Below are 23,386 nucleotides of genomic sequence, written 5' to 3'. Positions count from 1 at the left end.
GAGAGGTATAAAGCAAAGGGAAGGAAGAAAAACATCTGACCCACAGCAGAAGCTTTGTTTTTATTCCGAAAAGTCAAGCTGCAGTTCTTTGAATACATCACTGAAAAAACCTTCCAGGCTTTTGGCTTTTGCCTTGTGATTACAATCAACAGATGGTGATTATTTCACAGGCTGGGGCATCTGGTCAGCTCCTAGCCAAATATAAAGACCTTTGCGTGATTTTATCAGGCATTCTGGGCCAGAAACAAACCCAAGGTTGGGAGCAAAAGAAACAAGGTAAAAGAGAAGACATATTTAAAGTTGCCTAGGTTTGGAAGTACTTCCTTTCCAGGTGAAAAGAAGGGTGGTGATTGGAGATGTGGGGAGGGAACACATACAGTATCTTTACAAGAACACGCCCCTTGCACAAATAATCAGAGCTTAGCACTCCTGAAACTGATGGAAATTTCTGAGCAAGAATCTCCCTGTCAAGAATTAAACCTAAACCTTGACCCTTTATCTGGGCTTTGCAGGCCAGATAAACCTTCACCTTTCTTTATAGCACCTTTCATCCACCTGAAAAGCCAGGCAAGTTTTACTCCATTTGAGAATGAGAGGAATGCATCAAGGTACTGCTCCCACATTTCATCAGGGGAAAAGGACAATCAAGCCACCACACAGAAACATCCTCCTCCCATTCATCTTTCCTGGCCAGAAGAGCAGCGATACTCTCCTTCAACTAACTGCACAGAAAACATACCCCCTGATCTTTACCCCTCCTGAAGCCCTCACCTCCCCACAAATCACAGCTTGACCCAACCCCAAGTGGTGCATGCTGCCTCTGTGGGCCTGCCCATTACCCACAGACTGAACCTAGAGCAGGGAAAGACCTAATTGCAGAAGACAAATTATCCCCTTAGGTGGGAGGTGCAGGGCTGTGTTTCAGCGAAATGAATTCTGGGATGATGCCAAGGAAGTGGTAAATGCTCCATCCCTGGCAGTGTCCAAGGCCAGGCTGGACAGAGCCTTAGGTGACATGGTCTAGTGTGAGGCATCCCTGCCCATGGCAGGGGATTGGAACTGGAAGATCTTGAGGTCCTTTCCAAACCAAACTATTCTATGATTCCATGACAGAGGCTTCCAGCATGCATGTGTGTAACCCCACCCCCAAAAAAAATGCAATGATCACATCTGTTCTTCCCCCACCACAAATTTGTTACACTCTGTTATCCTACCACTCCATTTCATCCTAAGCATAATATTGCAGGTCCTACCTCCGAGCAGCACAGGCACTACAAACCTTAGGGAGGTAAGTGGATGCTGTTACCTGCATCTCACCCAGAACCCCAAGAGATTCCCCCTCTGTTTGCTGCATGTGAAAGCAGCTTTGTATCACCTCCCTGCTCTCTCCTTTGCTGTTGGTAGCACTGCAGGCCCAGCTGCCCTCATCGGCAGAGAATCTTCAGAGCCCTCATTGCTATTTTGCACTACAGGACAATGGTTGAGAATCAGGAAGGCATGCAGCCAGAGAGCAATTTTGCTAAGAAGACAAGGCAAACACTTTCTGCTCCTGCCTTACACATGCCCCTGGGTTACTCAGCCATTACTTACTAAATTAAGGCCAGCATGGCTGGCCTTAAGAGCCCATCCTGTACCAAAGTCATGGCCAGCCGTGACTTCCTCATCATCACTGTGGGGCACCATCACTCTCCAGCAGCTTATGTAGAACCCTTGCCCACTGCTCACAAACATTCAAGCCCTGCTCTCACAGGCAGCATGAGGAAAGAGATGAGGATCTCCTCCAGGTTCCCCACAATCACAGCTTGCATCACAACATCCCGCTAACCAGTTTCAGACTTCCTCCCAGGGAAAATGGGTGGAATTTGGCCATTTCATTACGTGCCTGGCAGGACAACAGGCAACAGCAGAATTAGATGCTTGCTCTCTAGCTGAGGACAAGTGACAGGGACACCCTCCAGCCCAATTTATACAGTAGCGTCAGAAGGCAATGGCAAAAAAGGGCCGAAGTGGTGCAGGAGGCATGGATGGGTAATATGGGAGTGAAATCTCTACAGAGAACACACACAGGTCATGGAATGAAGGAAAGAAATAGCATTACACTCTACATGCAAAAGGAACAAGCTTGGCTCTGAAATAAAAGAGCAGCATGCTACCCCACTGCCTCTTATTAAATTGATGCACTACACGGCTGTGCCCAGGGTTTCTCAAGATAAAAATACTAATTTCCTTAGAGACAAAGGTTTTGACCTTCACAACCTTACCAGGCCTGTGTGCCTTTACTCATTTCAATTTCAGATTAGCATCTCACATTGTCAGTACCTAGGGGATTACTGTTTTGTCATGTGCAGCAACTGCAGTTCATAAAGGTATCAGTTACCCTCCCCCTTGTTCACAAAAGCAAGGCAGATCTGACCAGATGGCACATGCTCCTGCGCTCTGTGTCAGGCTGCATTAATTCAGGGGAAATGAACTCTCCTCCAAAACTATATTTATTTCAGACACCTCCATGCCCAATTGCTGGGCTGTCCTCAGAAAAACCTAGAGCCAGCTCTTTTCCATGTGCTTAGCAAGGTAAAAAGGATGGCAAAGGCCTCCTTCCGCAGGGCTTTAAGGAAGTAGCTGTTTCCCTAATGCTCAAAGCATCATGAAATGGGAGGTGCTCCCACACTTCACTGGACCATCCTGGTGACATCTTAAGCCAGTGTTACTGGAACAGCTCAGCCTTTTTGGGAAGGTTGCATTACGCTGCCTTGTTAGGATCAGGAATGTGATTCCTCTGAGCAACAGAGAAAGGTGAAAGCTGTTCTTGTATAGTGGAAGGTGTGCAACTTGAGTTACTATCTAGATCCAGCAATTTGAGAGCTTCTGCAGGGTTTAGGCAAGGCATTTCACCTATTCATAGCTCTGGCCATGCTGCCCATTGATGGCCCATTTCCTCCATCTTCTGCTGGAATAATTCTCCTCATTGCTGGAGATAGTACCGAGAGTGTACTGGAAAGGGAGTCTGATTGTGTAAGAAATGCCCTTTCTTCCTCTCTGTAAAATGATATTTACCGTCTTATATAGCACATATAACAACACCTAAGTGCTATACTATAATTAGTAAAATCATGCAAAGAAACTGTTCATGTGGATAATGATACTTTGCATCCTCCCACGTGGGTAGTTTAAGGTCGAATTAATTCATATTTGCCCAGCTTTGAGAGATCTATGGAAGAAAGGCAATTGTTATGCAAATAATTATTAATAATAACTCCTCCCATGCTGCTCCCCATTAAATGTGCTCAATTTATAAGTCAAAGGGTGTTTTTCTCCTTGCTGCAAGACAAACTGAGCTCTACCAAAGGAAATGTTGGTATCAGTGTACCTGGCGAGGGAGGACAGCTCTGAAATGAGGGTGCTTTTCTGAGATTGAAGTCTTTGCTTCTGCTTTCTCCTTGCTATGCTACAAGCAATATATGTGACCCTGGAAGTCACTTGGAAGAGCAGTCACACTGCCTACTCAAACTCAGACACAGTTCAGAGGATCTCAATACAGAGACAAGCCCATGCAGAGGGAAATTCAGACCACCAAGTACCTTATAATTTGCACAGAGGTGGATAATTATCTTAATTTCACAGGCTGCAGCACAAACACTTTTGGCAGTAAAGCAACTCTTTGTGGTATGACAAGTATAAATACTCCATACATATAATACTCAAGTCCTACACTAAGTAAGAACAGGTGTCTAACAAAGACAGTGTTTAAGAACACCAGAGTCTCAATACAATGTAGGCATGAGGGGTTTGATATCACAACCACAGATGCGCAAAACTGCTCCACAGCTGGCTGCTAATTTTCCTGAGAGGTCTCCCACTGTGGATGGAGGCAGAACCACTCAGAGTAAGTAAATGAGGAATTTCATATTGGATAAGTCTTCTCCCAGGTTGCAAGGTATATAGTGAACCACACAGGGATCACACCAACACAGTACACACTGGACTGCTGCATGACCTGGGCAGGATAGGCTCTGAAAGGCTAATGGGGACCCCCAAGTCATCACCCTCCATCACTGACATTCATTTCTGCAAGGGATCCCACTGCACCAAAGCTCACAGCTGCCTGAGGCAAGACACACGGTTTGAGATGGATGTCTTCCTGCATCTTCAGCAGCTGCAGACTAGAAAATCTGCAGTCAGAACTCAGCTCAATGGGGGTTTGAGTACCACAAGAAACAGAAATGATGCCTGCTCTTACTCCTGTGGTTCTGCAGATGCAATCCAGCTAAGCATCAACGAAAATTGATTTGTGCCACATGAATGAACAAGTATGAGGTGAAGGCACTCCTGGAACTGATGTGGTAGGAAGACTGCTACCCTGCTTTCACAATAGCTGTGATAAATAGATGCTAATCATTGCCACAGATAGTGCAGTGTTCAGATGTGTGCCCTTCCCTGAGGCCCGTGGAAGAATGCATATTGTGTGTGTTTGCATGAGGAATACAGCCACTCCCACTGACTGCACAGGCCTGCGGGTTTGCTCACTCAGTCATCAGGCCAAGGCACAAACACTTGCAGTCCCCCTGCAGTTACCCAAAACCTTCAAGAAACAGGCATTGCAGTACATGCTGGTGTAGCTTCCAGGAAGAAAAGCACGTGCCCTAAGCTCTGCAGAGCAGTGTGTGTAGGATGTGATGTTTAAGGGACTTCCTAGTGATTTCAGCAAGCTGATAAGAAACATCCTAGAAGTCTTCCTTGAACTGTAGCGTATTTAACCTAAGAAAGTTCTTCCTTGCTCTGTTTCCAGACACCAGAAGTGATGGCTTCATGTTCTGACGCACGTGAATCGCTTCAATGTTAACTCCACAAGCAGCGGTAAGCAGAGTGGGCAGTAAGGACCGATACTACTGACATTTTAGATAGGTCTCAGTAGGTCAATTACATATGGATTTTTATTTCAGCTCTAACAGCTTTTCCTTAGCCTGTTTCCCACAAACAGGTTTGTGTCACTGGGGTCTGCTGTAGCAAGCCCACTTTGGACAGGATAAGGCAATTCTGATTATGAAGGGCTTGTGTAAATGGACTTCTCTAAGGACTGAGATCAGCCTTTAAAACATCATACCTGGTCTCCCCTATAGAAAATAAGGATCATAGACCACTTCCTGTTGGCCAAACAGTGTCCTAAGACTTGATAAGGAATCCAGCTAAATATCTTTAAAGATCAAAATCTGTTATACGTGAGCAAGGTCCTCTGTTACCTACACAGCCACAGGTCTTTAGCTAGGAATTTGCATCTCTCAGGGGCTTTTAGGGCTCTTGGGCCTTTCTGCCTAGAAGAATCTGTGAAAGCTGCACAGGAAAGAGCATTGAGGTGGTAAGTCCAGGCAGGTCACAAAGATTAGAACTTCTCTTTTTTCTTTTCCCTCTCTTGGACCCACTTGCAAGAGGCCCACCCAACACAGAGACATAGGCAAGAAATACACTGGATATTTGGAAATGGCAGCAAAGACGCCAAAACTCAGGTGCAATTAGCCTGCAGGTAATGCTTGAGGTTGAGTTTACTATCCCAAGTAAGGATGCTATTCATTATCACAGAAACCATGTGATCACCATGGTCACAACAGGACACCTACTTTTTCATTGCTCTGGTTAAACTTATTCTTTAAAATAAGAACAAAAAGCTTCTTGAGCAGCAGAATGTCTGAAGCCTGATTTCCTACAGCTGTCTGGTATGTGGCTTCTCAGGTGGCCAGTAACACATCTGAGATCCCACTTCAACAGAACTGAGTAGTATCTTCCCACCCATCTCCAACAACGATGAGTTCTCTGTCTTTCTTCAATGAGTTACTCATGAATGACTGAGCCTCAGTGACTTTTTAGTTCTTCATGTAGAACGCATCTCTTCTGCAGAGGCCTGTTTTGCCACTGGGGTATGTTTGCTACCTGGAGTCTGTGGGTTTCACTGGTAGGGGTGGCACGAACATGCAGCTCCCATCAGGGCACAGGCCCAAAGAGAAGCATTCAAGAAGCAGAGCAGCAGGCTCTTTCTTGGATGTGGTTAGCTGTCTGATTGCTGTCTTGTAAGACTGGCCCTGGGGGGTAGTTGTGACATATGACTGCAGCGCAAACATTGCGGGTATTCCCTAGGCTGGGAGTTACTCAGGATGTAGTACAACCTTCATGTTACAGGTAACATATGAGTGGCATCAGAAAGAACAACGCTAATTAGATTACTTATGAACCCTGAAAAGACCAGGCAAGAGGTGAAATGAGAGACTCCCTTCCAGACCTAGAGATTAATCATTGACCAGTGAACTGGCATTGGCCTTAGAAGCCGTGTCTATCAGCAGCTTGAGACTCATGATGAACTGTAATGGACACCCCCAGCACACATGAAGGCCAATAATTTCCCATGCCATGTCTGCCAGGCTATGAGAAATGCCAGTACTTTGTACAGTAGCAGACGCACAGCCAAGAGACCCTTTCCAGATTTTACAGTTTAGGGATCCCCTAGACCTAGGAAAAACATCTCTGCTCTCTGAAAGTTTTGATAGAAAAGGGGAAAAACCTAAAATATCTTCTGCTAGTTCATACATGGAGGAGAACCCACCACAGCCTGGTTACAGCACATGTCAGAAATGCAGGAATTGATAGTATGGCAAGATGCTTTTCAAAGGGAGAAATGTGCAGTTTCATTATTTACAGCAATGCTCCACATTCTTTTCCTACTCTACCAGCAGCTCAAAAGATGCACAGCCAGCATGAGACAGCTGTTTTAGGATTGGCCTTTGTCATCGAAAAGTTGCTGGTAATAACACATAGGCTTGTGAGTTACCCTGGCCAACAGGATACCGCAGTATAACTAAACCCCCCATTTTACAAACTGAGGCATAAATCACTGACCTGACCTGCCATGATCCCATAGGTAATGAATGACCAAAGCAGGAGCAGGGGCTCTCCCAAGCCTCCCAAGAGGAGAAGCAGACATGAAGAAGGCACATCTGCTTTCTTGTTGCTCTGCATCATCTTATTGCAATCCCTCCTTCTGCCTGCAGTCTTGGGATGCACACTTAGCACTCACATCAAACCTCCACATACACCACTGATCATGGACCAGGCTTCACAGGATGCTTCCTGCTTGTTTGTTTGCTAATGTATATCATTTTTAAGAGGAAGAGGTAGGGGGGCAGAAGGATGAGTGAAGGCCTTCGCTGTGCTCAGTCTCTATGGAAATAATCCACAATGCTAATACGTCCTAAAATGGCAATAAAGCCTGTGTTCTCTTATGTAATCCCATAGTAAGAAAGAGCTCTGTCGGCTTGCTGACAAATGATATCTCTATAACCTTGGAGGGGATTATTGCTAAAAAACACAGGGTGGAAAACAAAGCGACACACACACACAGGCGCATGCAAATCCATCAGATACAGCAAAAGGACAAACGGCTCCTGTGCATTGGCCCCATGATATTATGTGTCTGCCATCAAACAGGGAAAGAGCTCCTGGCAAAGCAGCAGCCCTGTCCTGGCTCTTCCTTTTCTTGGATCTCCACTCCCTCCCCAGGCACCTCAGCACCAGGAGCAGGCAGAAGGCAGGTTTTCCCCTCTACTGTCCTCCTTCCCTCCCTCCCTCCCTCCCCCAAAATGAGCATTCAAAGCCCCGGCAGCTGGCCAAATCCAGTTTGCCTGCGTCACTGATGCACGTGGATTCACATCTGTCCTGCCCAGCGGTGATGGAGCCAGGGCTACGTGCGTTCCCGAGGAGGATTCATGCCCCTAGATCCATCAGGTTGTGCACCAACAAGAAGGGAAACACACTTTTTTCTGGGCACAGCCGAACAGCACCATAAACCTTAGAGGCACAAGGATACAGGAGGTTTGGAGGCAGGGGTACACCCATTTTGAAGCCGTCTGAGTTTGGCTGGTGAACCTTAAACCAAAGCCAGGCACCTCTTTGCTCTTGTGCCTCAGGTACAGAACAGAAATAAGGCACCACCAGATTAAAGTCATGCTTCATGAGGGGAACCACAGTGTATACAGGTAGCTCTTTCACCACCTCCCTCTACTCCTTTCTCCCCCTCTACAAACAAGGAAAGAGATCCATCAGGCTAACCTGGAAAACTATCAGAGGCTCAGCTCTAACACAGTAATTGCTTGAACAAACACTCCTGTCCTCATGTGAACCAGCTAGCCCCAAGCTCCCTCCTCCAGGACATGGCAACCAGGCAGTCAGGAGACTGACCCCAGAAGACAACTCACATGCCATCATATGAGCACCAAGCTCTTATCTCAGTGCCAGCAAAGGATGGTGACTATTCTGGTGTCTCTTTCCCACAGATGAAAGCATGGGAACGCTTAATGGAACACCAGAAAACTTCCTTGAGTTCCTGAGAGATGACATCACGCAGTTTCCATGCATGATTAACCATTCACTCTTTCGTGATGGGTTGTGTTTAAGAGACTTCTAATGTTTTCTCAGGCAGCAGGAGATTAACGCATAGACAGCCTCAAGTTAGAGAAGGTTCCTGAAGGCAGGAGAAAGATAATTAGGAAGGGAAAATGTCTGTCCTAACACTTAAAAAGATGTTATGACACTTAAAAGGTATGTTTAGGGAGCACAGCTTTTACCAGTCAGTATATGTAGAGAGCTCTAATTCATACTCGATGTCTGCAGTGTGACTGCCTGGAAAACAAAGGGTTACAATCATTATTCACAGCAGTCACATTTTTTTAATTAATAACGTTGTAATTGGTATCGACTTAAACCAACTGATGACAGTCTTATGATGAGCCATTCCCAGCCAAGCTTCCTACCAATTGCCCTCGAGTCAGGAAAACACTGAACTCCATTATCAGGCAGAAGCTTTCTGCTTCGCACCAGTCTCCTTTGGGGGCCAGGGAGAGGTCACCCCATGCAGGGGATGCATCCTTTCTCCAGCCCTTTCTTGTTAGCACCATGGCTGCACTGAGCCTCTACCCTGCTGCAGCCTGGCTCCCACAGCATCTAAAACACAGCACTTTCTGTTGCAGTGATTTCCCTATAAGGAACTATGATTTAAATAGGTGATCCCACAGTCAGGGCAGCCAGAGCTCCTTCTCAATGCCACCTTGGTGAAGAAAGCAAAGGCTAATCCATCTCCAGGCATTCATTCCTAGGAAGAAGAAGGAGCAAATCTTGCTTTTCTGTTCAGACACAGGCTCAAGCAGTGGAAGTCCCTCTCCACCAAGTTGTGCAAGATACGGTAATTTTGTACATCTCTGACATAAATGCAATACACAGCTTGGACATGCCTCTCCAAAGCAAAAAGGGCAGCGCTGATAAAGGGCAGCATTTACTCCGAAGCAGCTCAAGCCACGACCTCACCTAAGACAGGTCACAGCTATAAAGAGAGCCCTGAGGCAACAACCATTTCTGGCCTGAAGCTCATTTACAGCAAATTTCAGGCGAGATTTACTTCCAGAAAGAAAAGCACAAGTCACCAGGGTACCAAAGGCATCACAGCAGCCCTTCTATAAGGCTCCCTATCCCTGGCTGCAGCACCAGGCACATCGAGGGATAGGAACGGGAAAACTACAGGTCTGGCATCAGAGTATGGCTCGGGGTACCCCCTAAACCACTGCCCTGCTTCCTCCCGTCCCCAGCAGGGCCGAAAAAGTTCCTTTTCCCCCCCAACCCTCGACAGGGCTTCCTTCATCCTAGAGAGGACGGATCCCCCTCCACTACCCGGGAGCAGCATTAGAGGGCAGTGCGCTGCCTTGGAAACGGGATGCTTGGGTCCTTCCAAACCCGGGCCAGGACCACAGGCACACCTCGGGCAGGGTGTCCCCCCGGCTGACCCTCAGCATCGTCACGGAAGGAGGGGGCCATCCCTAAGCCGCCCATCCCAGGTCCCACCGGTCCATCCCCCCCTCTCTGGCGGCAACAGAGAAATTCTGCAGAGGCTGTGTTTTAATTAGAAAATGTCGGGGTTTAATTAAATAAATGTGAAGCTGAATAATGCGATCGGGAGAATTGCCTGCGCTCTTTCATTCTGCAATTCAATCTATTTTGTGCTGTGCCCACACTTTCAGATTCCATGTGCCAAAGATTCTTGCATTGATCACTCGGAGCTGCATTGCAGACTTTGCCAGGGACAAAGCTGGAAGCACTGGCTGTTGAATAAAGGGCAGTTGGAACTTTTCACAGCTGGGGATGCATCGGAGGCAGCTTCTGTCTGCAGCAGAGGAACTGGTTTTTGAGCACCAAAGTTCCCACTGACCTTAAGTGGAGTTCAAACGGCACTCCTGAAAACTGGGCCAAAGGAGAGGACAAGAAAACGTGCTGTCCCAGCTATAACTAGGGATAGAAAGCTAGTAAGCGCGCGCACACACATGCAAGTGACCATATAAACCAAGAGGGCATCTTCACTCTGCAACCGTGCAAACACTTCATTGATTTCTTGAGCACGCAATTGTTAATTTTAAGGTTTTAGAAATCGAAATTACAAAATAAACTCCAAGATTTTTGCTTTCAAAAAGCCAGTCCTGGTTGCTAAGTGACTACAATATACTTCTCTATCACATCCTTTGAAAAACCCACGCACTAAGAGCAAGGAAATTGCTAGGTTAGGACATCAGGAATGTGCCTTAGCAAGATGATGAATTTTATATAAGTATTTGTACGACAGTAATGTTTAGAGACCCCAGGGAGCTGATGTCTTTAGTGATGTTAAGAGTAAAAGATGCTTCCAAGGTCTTAAGCAAGCTAAAATAGGGCACAACAAGTTGGTGTAAGAAACCAGAGCACAGGCCTGGGAAAAAGGAGGACAAGGAAGCAGCTTTATCAAGACTGGAAAGAAAACCCACAACAGACAGAAGAAACTGTAAAGGGAGGTATCCATGGGAAGAACTGGCGGCTGAGGCTGTAATAAACCAAGTTGGGATGGAGAGCTGGTGGGGAGCTTGAGGGAAAGAGCACAAAAAGGCAAAAGCATGAATAAGGGGATAAAGTAGGAAAGTTTTAAAACTAAGGACGTAAGTTGGAGAGAAAAGGAGACACCAGAGGAGCATCCTGCAGGAAAAAGCTCATAATGAGGGTAGAGACAGAATTATAGGTGAAAATGTGGAGGAAAAACCATGAAACTTTGATGGACTGCAGGCAAAGGTGTAGCAAGAGCTGAACCTATGAGTTGAAGCAGCACAATCAGTAATAGCTGCAAGACAGCAGGCACTAGTTCTGGTTACCGGAGCAATATATACAAAAACGTTCAAACTGAGAGAACCTGATTGCTCTGTGCTTATCAAGCATCACATAATGGAAAGTATGAAGCGACTTGACTTCCCTCATAGCTCTGGAATTCTTGAAAAGGACTATTGGTTTTATTTCCCAAATACTGTTTTCCAGAATGCATGTCCATAAGAATTATTGTCAGTGAATAAATTCATCAGCTGACTATGCCTTGTGAATAGTCTTTCTGCTTGCTGATTCTTAGGAATGCTGGCATCGCTATCTGGTATAAAGTCTGCATGTAGCTATAACAAACCCCGTTGTTTTGGAAATACCCTTTTATTCATGGAAGAGTGCTATGCTTTCCCATACGGCTCTCCTACATTCCTCTCAAACAGGAATTTCACACGCAGTGCCAAGCAGGGAACAAAGACAAGCAGGCATAAATATTTTTCATTAGGCTGCATCCACACACAGGTTCTGTGCGTGGGAAATGGGTTGGGGGCTGGCCCATCAGGACTCTAGCTATGTACAGACATGATGCTTGAGCTCTTCTCCAAGCCAGAGGAACACAGCACTGAGACCCGGGACTCTGGTCTAAGCATAACTACCCACAAAATATACACCACAGAGAAGCTCAGGAAAGCCCAAGAGAGTTTGCACAGATAATTCAGACAGAAAAGTGACAAAACTTGATTGGTAATGAAATTAGAGAGGTGGCCACACTTTAAAGCCAGAAAGCTATGATTACTGTATATATAAAATGTATATATACTCTCTATATATACTCTACATATACAACACTTCTGTCACTTATTGAGCTCACACTGGGAGTTTGTGTGGGTGTACGTCAGTGTTTTGTCACCTACACAGTTTTCAAACCTGCTGGTCAGAAGCTCTAACAAAGCAGTAGATACCTCCCTGATCCAGGTCCCTGTCAGGTTTGTGACATCGAGGGGATGAGTAAATCCATGTGGTGACAAACTGTTGTGACATCTCAACAAACAGCTGCCTGATTTCACCTGCCTGCAGTTCATCACCACACATAAATCCCAAAGCCAAGGACGCAACTTTCCAGAGTAGGAAATAACCAAATAGGAAGGAGAGGAGAAAGTGAAAGATATTCCCAATGGTCACAGCAATGTAAGAAGGAGCCGAGTGCTCGCAGTTGTGGGGTGGGAAGGTGTAGAAAGCTTTGGCAGGGCACAGAGTGCCAGATGATGTGTGGACTCTCTGCAAATGCTGTGGTGCTTGATCCTGAGGATGCCAGTAGAAGTACATGGCATTTCAGGAATGCTGGGGATGTAGGACAGGAAAGTGCAGGCAGCCAAGTTCCCAAGAGAGCTTTTGGTTTTGTGTCAGCAGGTGAAAGTACCATTTTCTTTTTAAGTTCTATAAAAAAGGGGTAGGAACCAGTAGGTGCAGCAATGTCCTCATTCACCCAAATGTTGCCAGCACAGAGAAACCAGAACAAGCCCAATCTGAGTACACTTGCTCATCACATCGTTGCCTCATGTCCTGTCCCTCAGGTAAGGAAATCTCCTGTCTCCACTTCCAAACTGAGCTTCTGTACCCCAGGGACTTATAAAGTGTGTTGAAAACCACTTTGCATCTGAATGACGCCTGATCATTATCTGTAGAAATATTCAGAACAACTGAGTATCTACAAACAATCTCTGCAACATCCATTACCATCTAGCAGATAAGTTACAGATCTATCAGGCCATCTGTGTGTGACTGAGGATTTGGTCATCCGTGAGCCACAAACCCCCCATAACCTCAGACAAATCACTGCACTATGGCTATCCACAAAAGAAACAGATCAGTATCCTCTCCTTCACTGCCAAGGAGACGCAGTAGTGGGTTGTGATCAGGCAGAGGAATACTTTAAGGTTAACAGATAAACTGCTCTGTGTTCTTTCAGTGCCACAGCTTCCTGGTCCTGAATTGACACATTTTATCTCTGTAATTGTCTAGACAAAGAAGTGGCTCATGCAGCCTTGCAGGTCCTTGGCCATCCTCTTCCTGCTCCCCTCTTGCAGCTCACGCTCCCCTGCCCCATTACTACATGGCTCCCTGCCAGCAATACTTGAGCACCTCTGGCATGCAGTAACCGAATGCGGCTCCTTAGAATAGACATGCTCTCCCTGTGGCTCCCACTTCGGTAACCCTACCCCAAGGGAACAGGGACTGGAAGCAGGAAACCAGGGAGGGGGCAGCAAAACAGGAGACGCTCAAGACTCCAGGGATTAACTCTGTCCAGCAGGCACAACTGCTGCTGCATCCTCAACCACAGCCCATCCCCAAATCTCCATGACAGGTGGAGAAGAAGGGGGTGCCCACCACCCTCTCAAGAATCCCCACACACATGCCTAAGTGCTGGATATAGCCAGGTACAGCCAGAGGCATCCTAGCAGAGGGGTGAAGATGGCGAGCCAAATAAAGACATGGAATTCAGCATCCAAGTGCAGATAAAAATACATGGACTTCACCCCTGCCCTGAGCAGAAGAAAAGGCTGAGAGAGCCCACCACCAGCCCCAGTGAAAGGTTTCTAAACAGACAGCAAATATGGACTCAACTGCAACACGCAAGTCAGGCCAAGCATGCCAGGAGCCCTTCAGCAGCACTGGCAGGCACCGCTCGGGCGCATTCCCTGCTGTACGTTCATGGGGTGGGTGACATTCTGCAGGGGCTCCTATGAGGCCAGCAGTCAGTGTTACTCCTGGGACATGGCTCCCAAAGGGTAAGACAGGTACCACATCACAGGTAAAGTGAAACTGAGTGTATATCCATGTGCAGTCAGAGGCTGGGTAGCTGCACAGCACCCCATGACCCACGGCTTGAAGAACTGAGAGTGAGGAGCTGAGGACAGCGCAGGGATAGCGGTTGAACATCAGAAAGCCCGTGAGGTGGCCAGGCTCCTCAGACAAACAAGGCTGGAAAAGGAGCTACTGCCCTCAAGCATCCTGCCCCAGACACTGGGCAAAGTCCCATGACCAAATGACTGGTCTACATGTAAGCCCAAGGAACAGCAGGGAGAGAAGCTGTAGGAGAATATGAAAGAATAAAGGTAAGAGTCCCTGGTTGTGCACAGGCTTGGAGCAGGAGGAATTGGGAGATGGGGGGGTTACCTACGTGGAAGGAATGAGTCTCAGAGAAAACTAAGAAGCAACAACCACTAGACAGAAAACACAGATTCCATTTTTCTGCACCACTGAACTGAGTCACTCAGTCTTTTATGAGACCAATGATGTACCAGAAATAAGAACAAGCCACCCTCTGCCTGAGCAGATGAGGCATTTCTAGTGCAGAGCACAAAAGAACAGGTCAAAGAGCTACCCTACATGCACATCTTACAGCACAGCACCGTGATGAACAAGGCACATGGCATTGGCAGGATGGCAGCACAGTGTGCAAGGTGGCAGGACTAGAGAGACCCATCAGGCTTAACTCACTGGGGAGGGCTGGTGAAGGGGGCCGAAGTCCTCTATCCTTAGATACAGTAGCTTTACAAGAGTTCAGTCTCAGATTTGAGCTTTGGTGTTTCACTATTCACCGGGAACTCTAAGTATGATGCTACATCCCATCATGGTTCAGACCATAATCCTATGTTTCAACTGCTCTGTAGGAGACAGAGCTTACCTGTGGATGCAATCCTTTTGATCCAGCTTCTCTGCATTACCATGGGACAGAGCACTGATGCAGAAAGAAAGAGACAGCAGCTATAAAGTTTTAAGGAGGTAACTCTAGATATAATTAGTGTGTGATGTACCAGACTCAGAGCAGCAATGAATCTGCTCTGCTACCCAGTAGCCGGTGCAGGTCTAACATAACAGAAGGCATTTCACATGTGTAACAGAGCGATCAAGAAATACAGGGTAACAGGAGAATAACAAAGCCTGCCAGTAACCTGGAACAGCACAATCAAAGTGTCACTTGTGCAGTGCATCTGAGACACGCATCACTCAGTAGAAGGTACATATGTAGGTAGAGCTATTCAGGAACAAAACCCAAGTGGTAATTGCTAATATGGCAATAAACACAATCGGTACAGATTGCTGGAGCAATGATGTTGTCTAGAGAAACCGATACCTACAGGTATTGTGATCAGTAATGCAGGATTCTTTAAATACCTCAAGAACAAGAAATTTTAGTGCCTCGACTGAGCACCTTTATTTGCTGGCACTGTCTTACTTCAGAGAAAAACAGCCCTTTTCATAGATAGGTTTACTGGAAGCAGGATTATGTCTGTATTTCACCAGCCGCTTTCCTCAGATGGCTTCAAAGCTTCGATCTTAGGGCTTAAAGGTGCCAAACTGGATCATTCAGAGCCATTGTACTCTGTAGCAGCTGAGAGCTAGGCACCAAATGCTGACAGGGGCAGCAGCCATGCCACCTATATGCAAGTTCTCAGCAAATTGAATTCAATGTGACTCACACGCTCAGGGATGCTGCATCTGTGTTAACTGCTTCTACATAAAATCTGCTTTAACTCAGCTCCTTCCCCCTTGTAACTATCAAGTTCTTTGCAAGAAGTCTCTGAAGCAGAGGAGCAGTTAAGAAGCTGTAGCAGCTGAGCATGAGACAACAGGGTGCTTCACACTCCAGCAACACACTGTAGGCAGTTCAGAGTTGCAGTATCACACGTTTACTGGATATTATTGTTCAATGATCAAGGAGTTAACTACACCAGCAGTTACATTTTGGGGTTTAGGTTAGCCCTCCCTGGATTAATTTGTCTGCTCACCACTTAGAGAACAACTATTGCAAATGCATTTTGCAACTCATTGCAGAAAGCCTGCTGCACACTTGGGAGCCCCCCCACCACATCCTCAAACATCCAGCTCTGTCTCTGATATATGATTGAAAGGAAGGGGGGAAAAGCCTAACAGAAGCTGAGATTTGCCAGTATTGCTAAAACTCTGAGAGGCGGGAGGCAGCTAGGATCGTAAGGATGGCAGCTAAGAGAGAGGAGATCAGGTAATGGCCTAATGGGAGCAGAAGGAAGATAACAGCTGATCTTAGAGGAGATAGAGGGAAGCAAAAAGAGCACAAAGCAGAATATAGTAACAGATCTTGTCTGAGAGTATCATCTGCACTGGCGATGGTAAACCCTCAGAGGAGACAAGAAATACATGTCCTGAAAGGTGTGCTGGCATGCTCTTATTAGGTAAAGGAGTCTCTTCAAATAAACCCATTTCCACCCTCAGCCCACTCTGACACAGAATAATCACCCGTAGCTTCAGCAACGAAGTGGTGCAGCAACCAACTGGGAGGACTCATGATGAGAAACAGCCGACATGCACAAATCAACACGTACACATACACAGTATGGAGGAAATTCCTTAGCAGTGTACTGCTTCAAAACCTTCTCCAAGCAGATGAAGAAAGTTTTGCCCCCCTCTGCCTGGTCTGTAACAGGATGCCCAATGCTTGCACAAAGTAGGACAAGCCCCTGTTTCTACCCAGTTCTGACTGTGAACTATCCCTAGAGGACAGTCATGCTTCTTTTTTGAGAGGGAAATATTGATAACCTTTGTACAAGGCAAAATAGCCCAAGGATATGACTCCAAGACACTGAAGTGCAAGAAAGATCCTATAAAGGGACAGCAGCATAGGGCAAAGAGCTTTTACCATCACCGACATGGAAGGCTACATGTTGGACTACCCAGTTTACCATTTCAGTGCCTCAGGCTCAGTAGTAGAGCTGCTCAGGAGAGCCCAGTGTCCCTCATCTCCCTCCAAACCAGTACCTTCACTGCAGGGTTATCCTCAGCTCTTTCATGGCTGTTGCCCCAGCTCTCACACACCCACTGTTTGGACCTGGCATGTGAGCTCAGTCCTTGCTAGAGGCCCAAGTTAAAACCCAAGTGCTGGTCCATTCCTGTAGATAACCCCTACCTCCTCAGCACTGTGGGCAAGGGGTTCTCCTGGCCCTGCCCATAGCTCTACAAGGATGATATTTGTAAAGTGTCTGTGTCTTACTTACATACTCCCAATGTATCCATCATCACCTAACAAGCCTATGATCTTATAGAACTACAGAATCTTCCCTCAGAGCAGCCTTTAAAGACCACATTTTGCCCTGCTGCTCTTGCATCAATACTTCACTTCCAGAGCAGCAGGCAATGGAAGCTGATGGGAAATCACCACCCATATCCATCACCACCACCGTATCATGTGCTGGGGCCAGGGACCTGCTGGACTCCCAGCCTAAGGCCAGGAAGGCATTTAGTTTGGAGATTTGCACTTAAATCTGCCACGATACAATGACTTTGCCCAAGCCAGGTTTCCAACAGGATTTCAGGCCAGGAAAAATTCAAAGCCCTCGCTCAAAGATAAAAGATCATATCCTTCATCCTCAGCATTTACAAATCATGTAGCAGACTCAGCAGCAACTTCCCGCTGGGAGACTGACTGACGACATATAACAAGGACACAGGCACCTGAGAAATCATCCAGAGCATGAACTACAACATGCAACCATCTCTCAACTGCTGTTGATTCAGGAAAACCATCATTTGGGGCAAGCAGGCTTCACTGAAGCAAAATTCCCTATACTATGGGAAATCTCTATACCCAGCAGGTAGTGATTTACACAAGTTTTCAGCTTCACTAGGTGACAGAGTTGGACTACATGATTTCCAGAGGTCCCTTCCAACCCTAACAATGACAAATCCTGGTCTGCCACTCAGATCTACTGCCCATGCAGCTCTCCAGGGCAATTTATGTTGCACTTTGGGTGTAGACAGGATCTGGGAAAGTAACATTTTGAACTGTTCCTACCTCACCCAGTTCAATACCTGCTTACCTGCTAGCTGTGCTGCTGCACAGACACTGGCAAAACCAGTTGGCTAGCTGTCCTGCAAAGCTCAAGTGTCCAACAGAGCAAATCTATACCCTGCAGCACAGAGACAGCAGTGCAATAAGAAATGCCATGCTGAGGGAGTGGTTACGAGGCCAATCTAATACAGCTGGGAAAAGGCACACATCCCCTTGCAAAGCAGGAGCAGCAACTTTCATGCAGAGATGCTTCTGAGTCTCAGCTGCCACTGCAGCATCCAACCCCGCAGTGCACAGATGCTGGGTTTGAGTTGTGCAGGTGCTTTCCTGCATCGACGGCATTGCAGAGTGCCCATTCTAATTCTGAACTGCCCAACTCTCATCTGATCTGAGAGTTATGTAATCACCAGAGGAAAAATAGGGTTTGTTTGCTTTTTGCTTTAATAGAAGTCATGTAATCACTTTAGGTTTAAGCTCCAGCCCAAATCGGACTATTTTTACATTGCAGGCTTGATCTCTCTGGAAAGAGGATGAGTCCTTTTGCCTGGCTTACAAAGAATGAGTTGTGATAACAGTGAGTGCTAGAGGACCGCATGGAGAGCAGCATTTCCCTTCTCATCCTGAGCCCTTGGGTGCACTCGTTTGTTGCTCACCCCTCAGCTCCCAGGTAGAGATCCCTGGGACCTGAATACTCTTTCATATTTGCTCTAATGTTTTTGCACCTGTAACATCCCACTGCCATCTCCCCAGAAGTAATTCCTTCTGCATTTCATCCCAAGTTTTGTGTTCATCACATTGTGCAGCATTTCTGTCTAAAATCCATCATCCCTTGATTTTATGATACTTCCCTTGACATTAAGCTGTCACTGGGCATGCTACCTACCACTGAAACATTGAGGTGGTAAGTTTCAACCAAAAGAACTGACAAAAAGACTTGCACATTAACAAATCATACCTTCCATTACACGGGTGTTACTTTGCACACAGACCAAGCCTTAATCATTTGGAATAAAATAGGCTTCCCCACTACAATTTCCTGTTCTCCCCATTTGCAGCAGAGTCTGCCTTCTACTGAAGACAGTCCACATTTTAGAGGTGCTTCAACCTTAGCCCACAGCCACCACAGAAACAAAATCTATGTATACACCTTCCTCAAGGTGCAGAGCATTTTACAAACTGATTTATTGCCCCAGGCCCCATCAGAAGCTGTTTTTACTCCTTGTCAAACGATTTGGATTTCACTGCACACTTCTCAGGCAGAAACTCCCATCATGTTGGCAATAGCATTAGAATGCCATGTGAGCCAGCCAGGGTGAAAATGTCCCCATTAATTTTTCATCTTTCCTCAGGCAACTCTGCCTATAGATCTACACAGGTATTGAGACAGTGCTGTCAACTAAAACCATTACCTCATCTTCTTCCTGCATCCCTGGTGAACAGCCAGCAGAGCTGCTGGTCCAGCTGTGGAAGGCAGTGATTCTTCAGGAGTGGCTGTGCCCCTGCCATACTGTGGGGTCTGGGGCACCCATCAACGCCTGGGACAGATCCTCATAGACTGAATATACCATTTCAGTCATTCTCCTTCCACTGCACCCCCAATGCTGGCTGGAGACTGTTTTCCATGAGGAGTTTGTTGTCAGGTAGCTCTTTGTGCAAGCTACCACTGGGCAGCCGTCACTTTGAATCAAAAGTGCTCACACAGCCTAGAGCATCCCTCCACTGCACACCCATTCTTCAGTGGGGCCCACAGAGGTCAGACCATGCTGAGGAATCACATCTTTGTGAACGGGCATCTCACCAGAAAACACTGAGATCCTCCCGTGCTGTGCCCCAAAGCTCTTGCAGACAGCAGCAAGGGTGATCTGACCGGTTCACAGAGCTGCTTTGCTCCAGCCTATACTCAGTCCTCTCTGCTCTGACATTTTGTCTCCCTTCAGCCCTCCCCAAAAAGGCACTGAAAGAGATGTCAAAAGCAGTCATCTCTGTAGCCACCCTTCCTTAACAGCCTTGATAGAGCCTGGCCTCCCACTGGCTCTGCTCCTGTATTTACTGAGCCTGAATGGGCAAAATCCTACAGCAAAGCAAGGAGACCTTCATGGGGAAAAAACCAAAGTGCTCCCCAAGGTGAGTTGTCAGCAGGCTGTTTTCTCTGCCAAGCCCCGGCTGGGAAAGCAGCCTCTCCCATAGGAGATCCATTCTGTTAAGAGACCCAGGCTTTCAGGTCAGATGTAAAGCTAAGGACCAGACCACTTATAGCCATTAGAGATCCTGTGGTCCTTTTGATTCTGTTTCTGATAAGATTAAAAGTGATAAGCCCAGTGTCATGGCTAAATTCCAGCTCAGGTGATTACATGCTCCCTACCTTAATCCCCCCTACCCCTCCACAGACCTGGCTAGATGGCATAATAGCAAGCCAATACCGGCTCAATAACTCACATTAATTTTACAGAGAAGGCAGAGCAAAACCAGCAAGCCAAGCTCAGGGAAGACTCTGTTCAGAGGTATTTAAAGCCAAAGAGACTCTAACAAATGCAGATAAGCAAAAAAGTATTTTAACTGTCTAGCAGGCAGAATAATCTCTTTAAAAGCTGACGAGAAACTTAAAGATTTGTATGCATTTGATTGCATGTCTGATCATACATCCTATTGCTATAGACCCATTCGTAAAATATTGCTAAGGATGCAGCCTTACAATACATACTTGATGTGAGAACCATTAACAATGAAAACTACGTAAGTACCAGACTTGACCAGATGGCAGAAGTATTTCTGCATTTTCTCCTCATACATTTACCGATGGCTCTGCACCATCATCAGAACAGCTTTGTCCTCCAGCTCTAGAGCCATAATTGCATTTTATTGTTGTATTTCATTGCAATTGAGTGCTAAGCACAGCTCCCAAAATGGCTGCTTTTGTTCCAACGTAGGACCCTTCCCTCTCCATGCTGCCTGTTGGGACAATATGTTTATCTTCTCTAATGTTTGTTTAACCTTCTTTATCCCATCTATTTTCCTTGACATACATTTTTAATTAGGTGTACTCCTTTCATTGCCTGCTAACACATTCATTTAGGAAGCATGGTGCTCACTATTGCTGCAAATCTCTGTTGTATGCTTAAAAGGTCAAGTCTATTTCTTGCAGTAACCTTTGTCTGGCCATGTTGTCAGTCATATATCACAGATAAGATGGCGTCTAATGAGACCACTTGTATTCAAAATATATTAAAATACTTTTCCTTTGGTGATAAGGATTCATAAACAGCAACAGAGGGGTAACAGCATCACACCAGGACAGCAATGACTTTTTACTTTCAGGGAGAATATACTTTTTGCAAGGGACATTCTTCCTTCTAACTCATGGTACACTTGAAATCTACAGATATTTTGGTCAACGCATTGCTTTTCTCTTTGAACTAGCACACACAGTCAAGCCCCTGAGCCTCCACGTCTCCTATGTGCAGAAAGCTCACTCGACCTCTGCATTTCTCTGAAATTCCTCAGGAAACTGAGAAGCACTGGAACCACCGCATTCAGTGCTCCACCAGACGCACTAACTTCCCGTTTGTTTTTCCCAAGCTCGTACTCAGAATGAGGTGCAGAAGAGAAAGCAACAGGAGTGAGAAATAAGCGCTCCTCCTCCAGCCCTGTGACTGGGACAGGGGACCACAATGTGGATGGGGTGCTTCAGAGACAGCTTCAGCACTGCAAAACAAGGCAAGGTACCAAGTTTGTGTAGTCAATTGGAAAGCATTTGGGGATGCAGACTGCAACGGCAGTTTTTTCCCTCCTCCAGGATGATCACAAACAACCTTGTGTATGTGCCTCCACATACAAGGAAGGCAGCACTTCTGAGCTAAGAGGTGACCTGCCTTCATCCAGGTCAGTGGCATAGCTAGAGCCAGGATTTGAGCTGGGAGCAGGAATCAAAACCAGACTGATTCATGCTTTGCTGGCATCCCAGGTTTGCCCATGCCTTGCCACCACTTCCTTCACATCAGCCTCAATGAGTGTGCAGCTATGTAAAGAGTCAGCTCTGGGATGCAACTGCAAATGCACCCCAGGAAAGGACAAAAAGAGACAAAAGGACACAGGAGGCTGTGGGAGGTCAAGGGTGGGCAGGCAGAGGGTTGCAGCACAGTCTCAACACAGCTTACACCAACCAGACCCACGCCTTGAGCATACTTGACTCTCAACCTCATGCATTTGTTACCTCCTCAGGTATACAGCAGTTGGACGCCTATTGCAAGCCAAGTAACTGGACCACTTCCAAGATAAGCTAGGCTCTCCTCAGCACTGCTGTAATTAATTTACCAGCCTTCCCCTTTCCCCTCCCTGCACCAGGTCAGCAAATTCACTGTAATGCCAGTTACTAAAACTGTTTCTCGCTCTCTCTGACAGTTTATCAATTTTATTGGCATGAATATGTCTTCCCCAGACAGCCCTCTGAAGTAAATGTATGTAGAACAAACAGCTGAAAGAGTGCAGGACAGACAGAGCAAAAAGCTTATGTGATACATGGGGCAGGAGGCTGGGAGAGTGATGCTGAGAAGGAAGCATGCCTAAGCACAGGAGAGACATCATCCTTACCCAAAGAAGCTATGGGACTGCTCTTTTGGGATCAAGGGAGGGCAATGCTGGTGCTGCTTGTGCTCACAGCCATGCAGTAGTTCACAGGACCCAGGGCAAGCCATGCAACAGGGACTGGCTTCCACAATGCCTCTTAGAACACTTGATTTTTCCAATAAGACATTGCTGGTTTCTGGGATGCTGTGGGAAGCCTACTGTGAAACATGACAAAATAAAATGCATCCAGGCTGCCTGTGAGTTATCAGGTACAAGAAGCACTCCTGCATGATAGAAAACAAGTGGCTAAAATAGAGATATCAGCTCTCCAGCTGTGTAAGCAGGGGTCCTCACTGTGAAGGCACATGTATACCAGCCTTCTCTGTTTTCAGAATGCTCCTCAGATTTCATTGCCATCTCAAAGCTAATTATATTTACCCTCCAGGTATTGTCTGCATTTTATTTTAATAATCTGCCCACCTGTTATTATTTTCTCTCCCAAATCTGTCACTCTTCAGCAGTGCTGTAATTTAACTCCAGCTGAAGGCTGCTTGGGTTTGGATGACAACAGCTTTTCTATTAGTGTCTGCCAGAGACAAAGCTGAAGCTCATCAAATGATAAACAATCATAACCGCCTTTTGCTCTGAGATTTATTTAGATTGTGATGCAGAGGAAGGAAAAAGCTGAAAAGCATTTGATTGTCACAGCCCCAATGTGGGTAAATGTTAGTGTGCAATCATGACACGACCTACCAGGCAGGGATGTCCATTAGCCTTAAGGGTTTTCTAGTGCCGGTTGTAGCACCACCACACATGCGGTGTGCTATTTTCCCCCCCTCTGCTTTCTTCCGTTTC

General features: G+C 46.4%; 1 protein-coding gene across 2 annotated transcripts in view; it reads right to left on the bottom strand.

Moving 5' to 3' along the window:
* Nucleotides 1–23,386, bottom strand: part of IGSF11 (immunoglobulin superfamily member 11) — a gene marked incomplete at both ends in the record, with an annotated part of 101,916 nt that overhangs the window by 33,354 nt on the left and 45,176 nt on the right. The window contains one exon of one of the 2 annotated variants that reach the window (XM_080613645.1): nt 6,949–7,075. The exons of the other annotated variant lie outside the window; for it this stretch is intronic. Within the exon in view, the coding sequence (XP_080469771.1) occupies nt 6,949–6,967 (19 nt within the window). Of the gene's footprint in view, nt 1–6,948; nt 7,076–23,386 lie in introns of those variants that run through there. 2 annotated transcript variants of the gene reach the window in all.

This window comes from Psittacula echo (genome assembly GCF_963264785.1).
Source record: "Psittacula echo genome assembly, chromosome: 3".
Taxonomy (NCBI): Eukaryota; Metazoa; Chordata; class Aves; order Psittaciformes; family Psittacidae; genus Psittacula; species Psittacula echo.
Note: the sequence above shows the minus strand (reverse complement) of the source record. Positions and strands in the feature narration are given on the sequence as shown.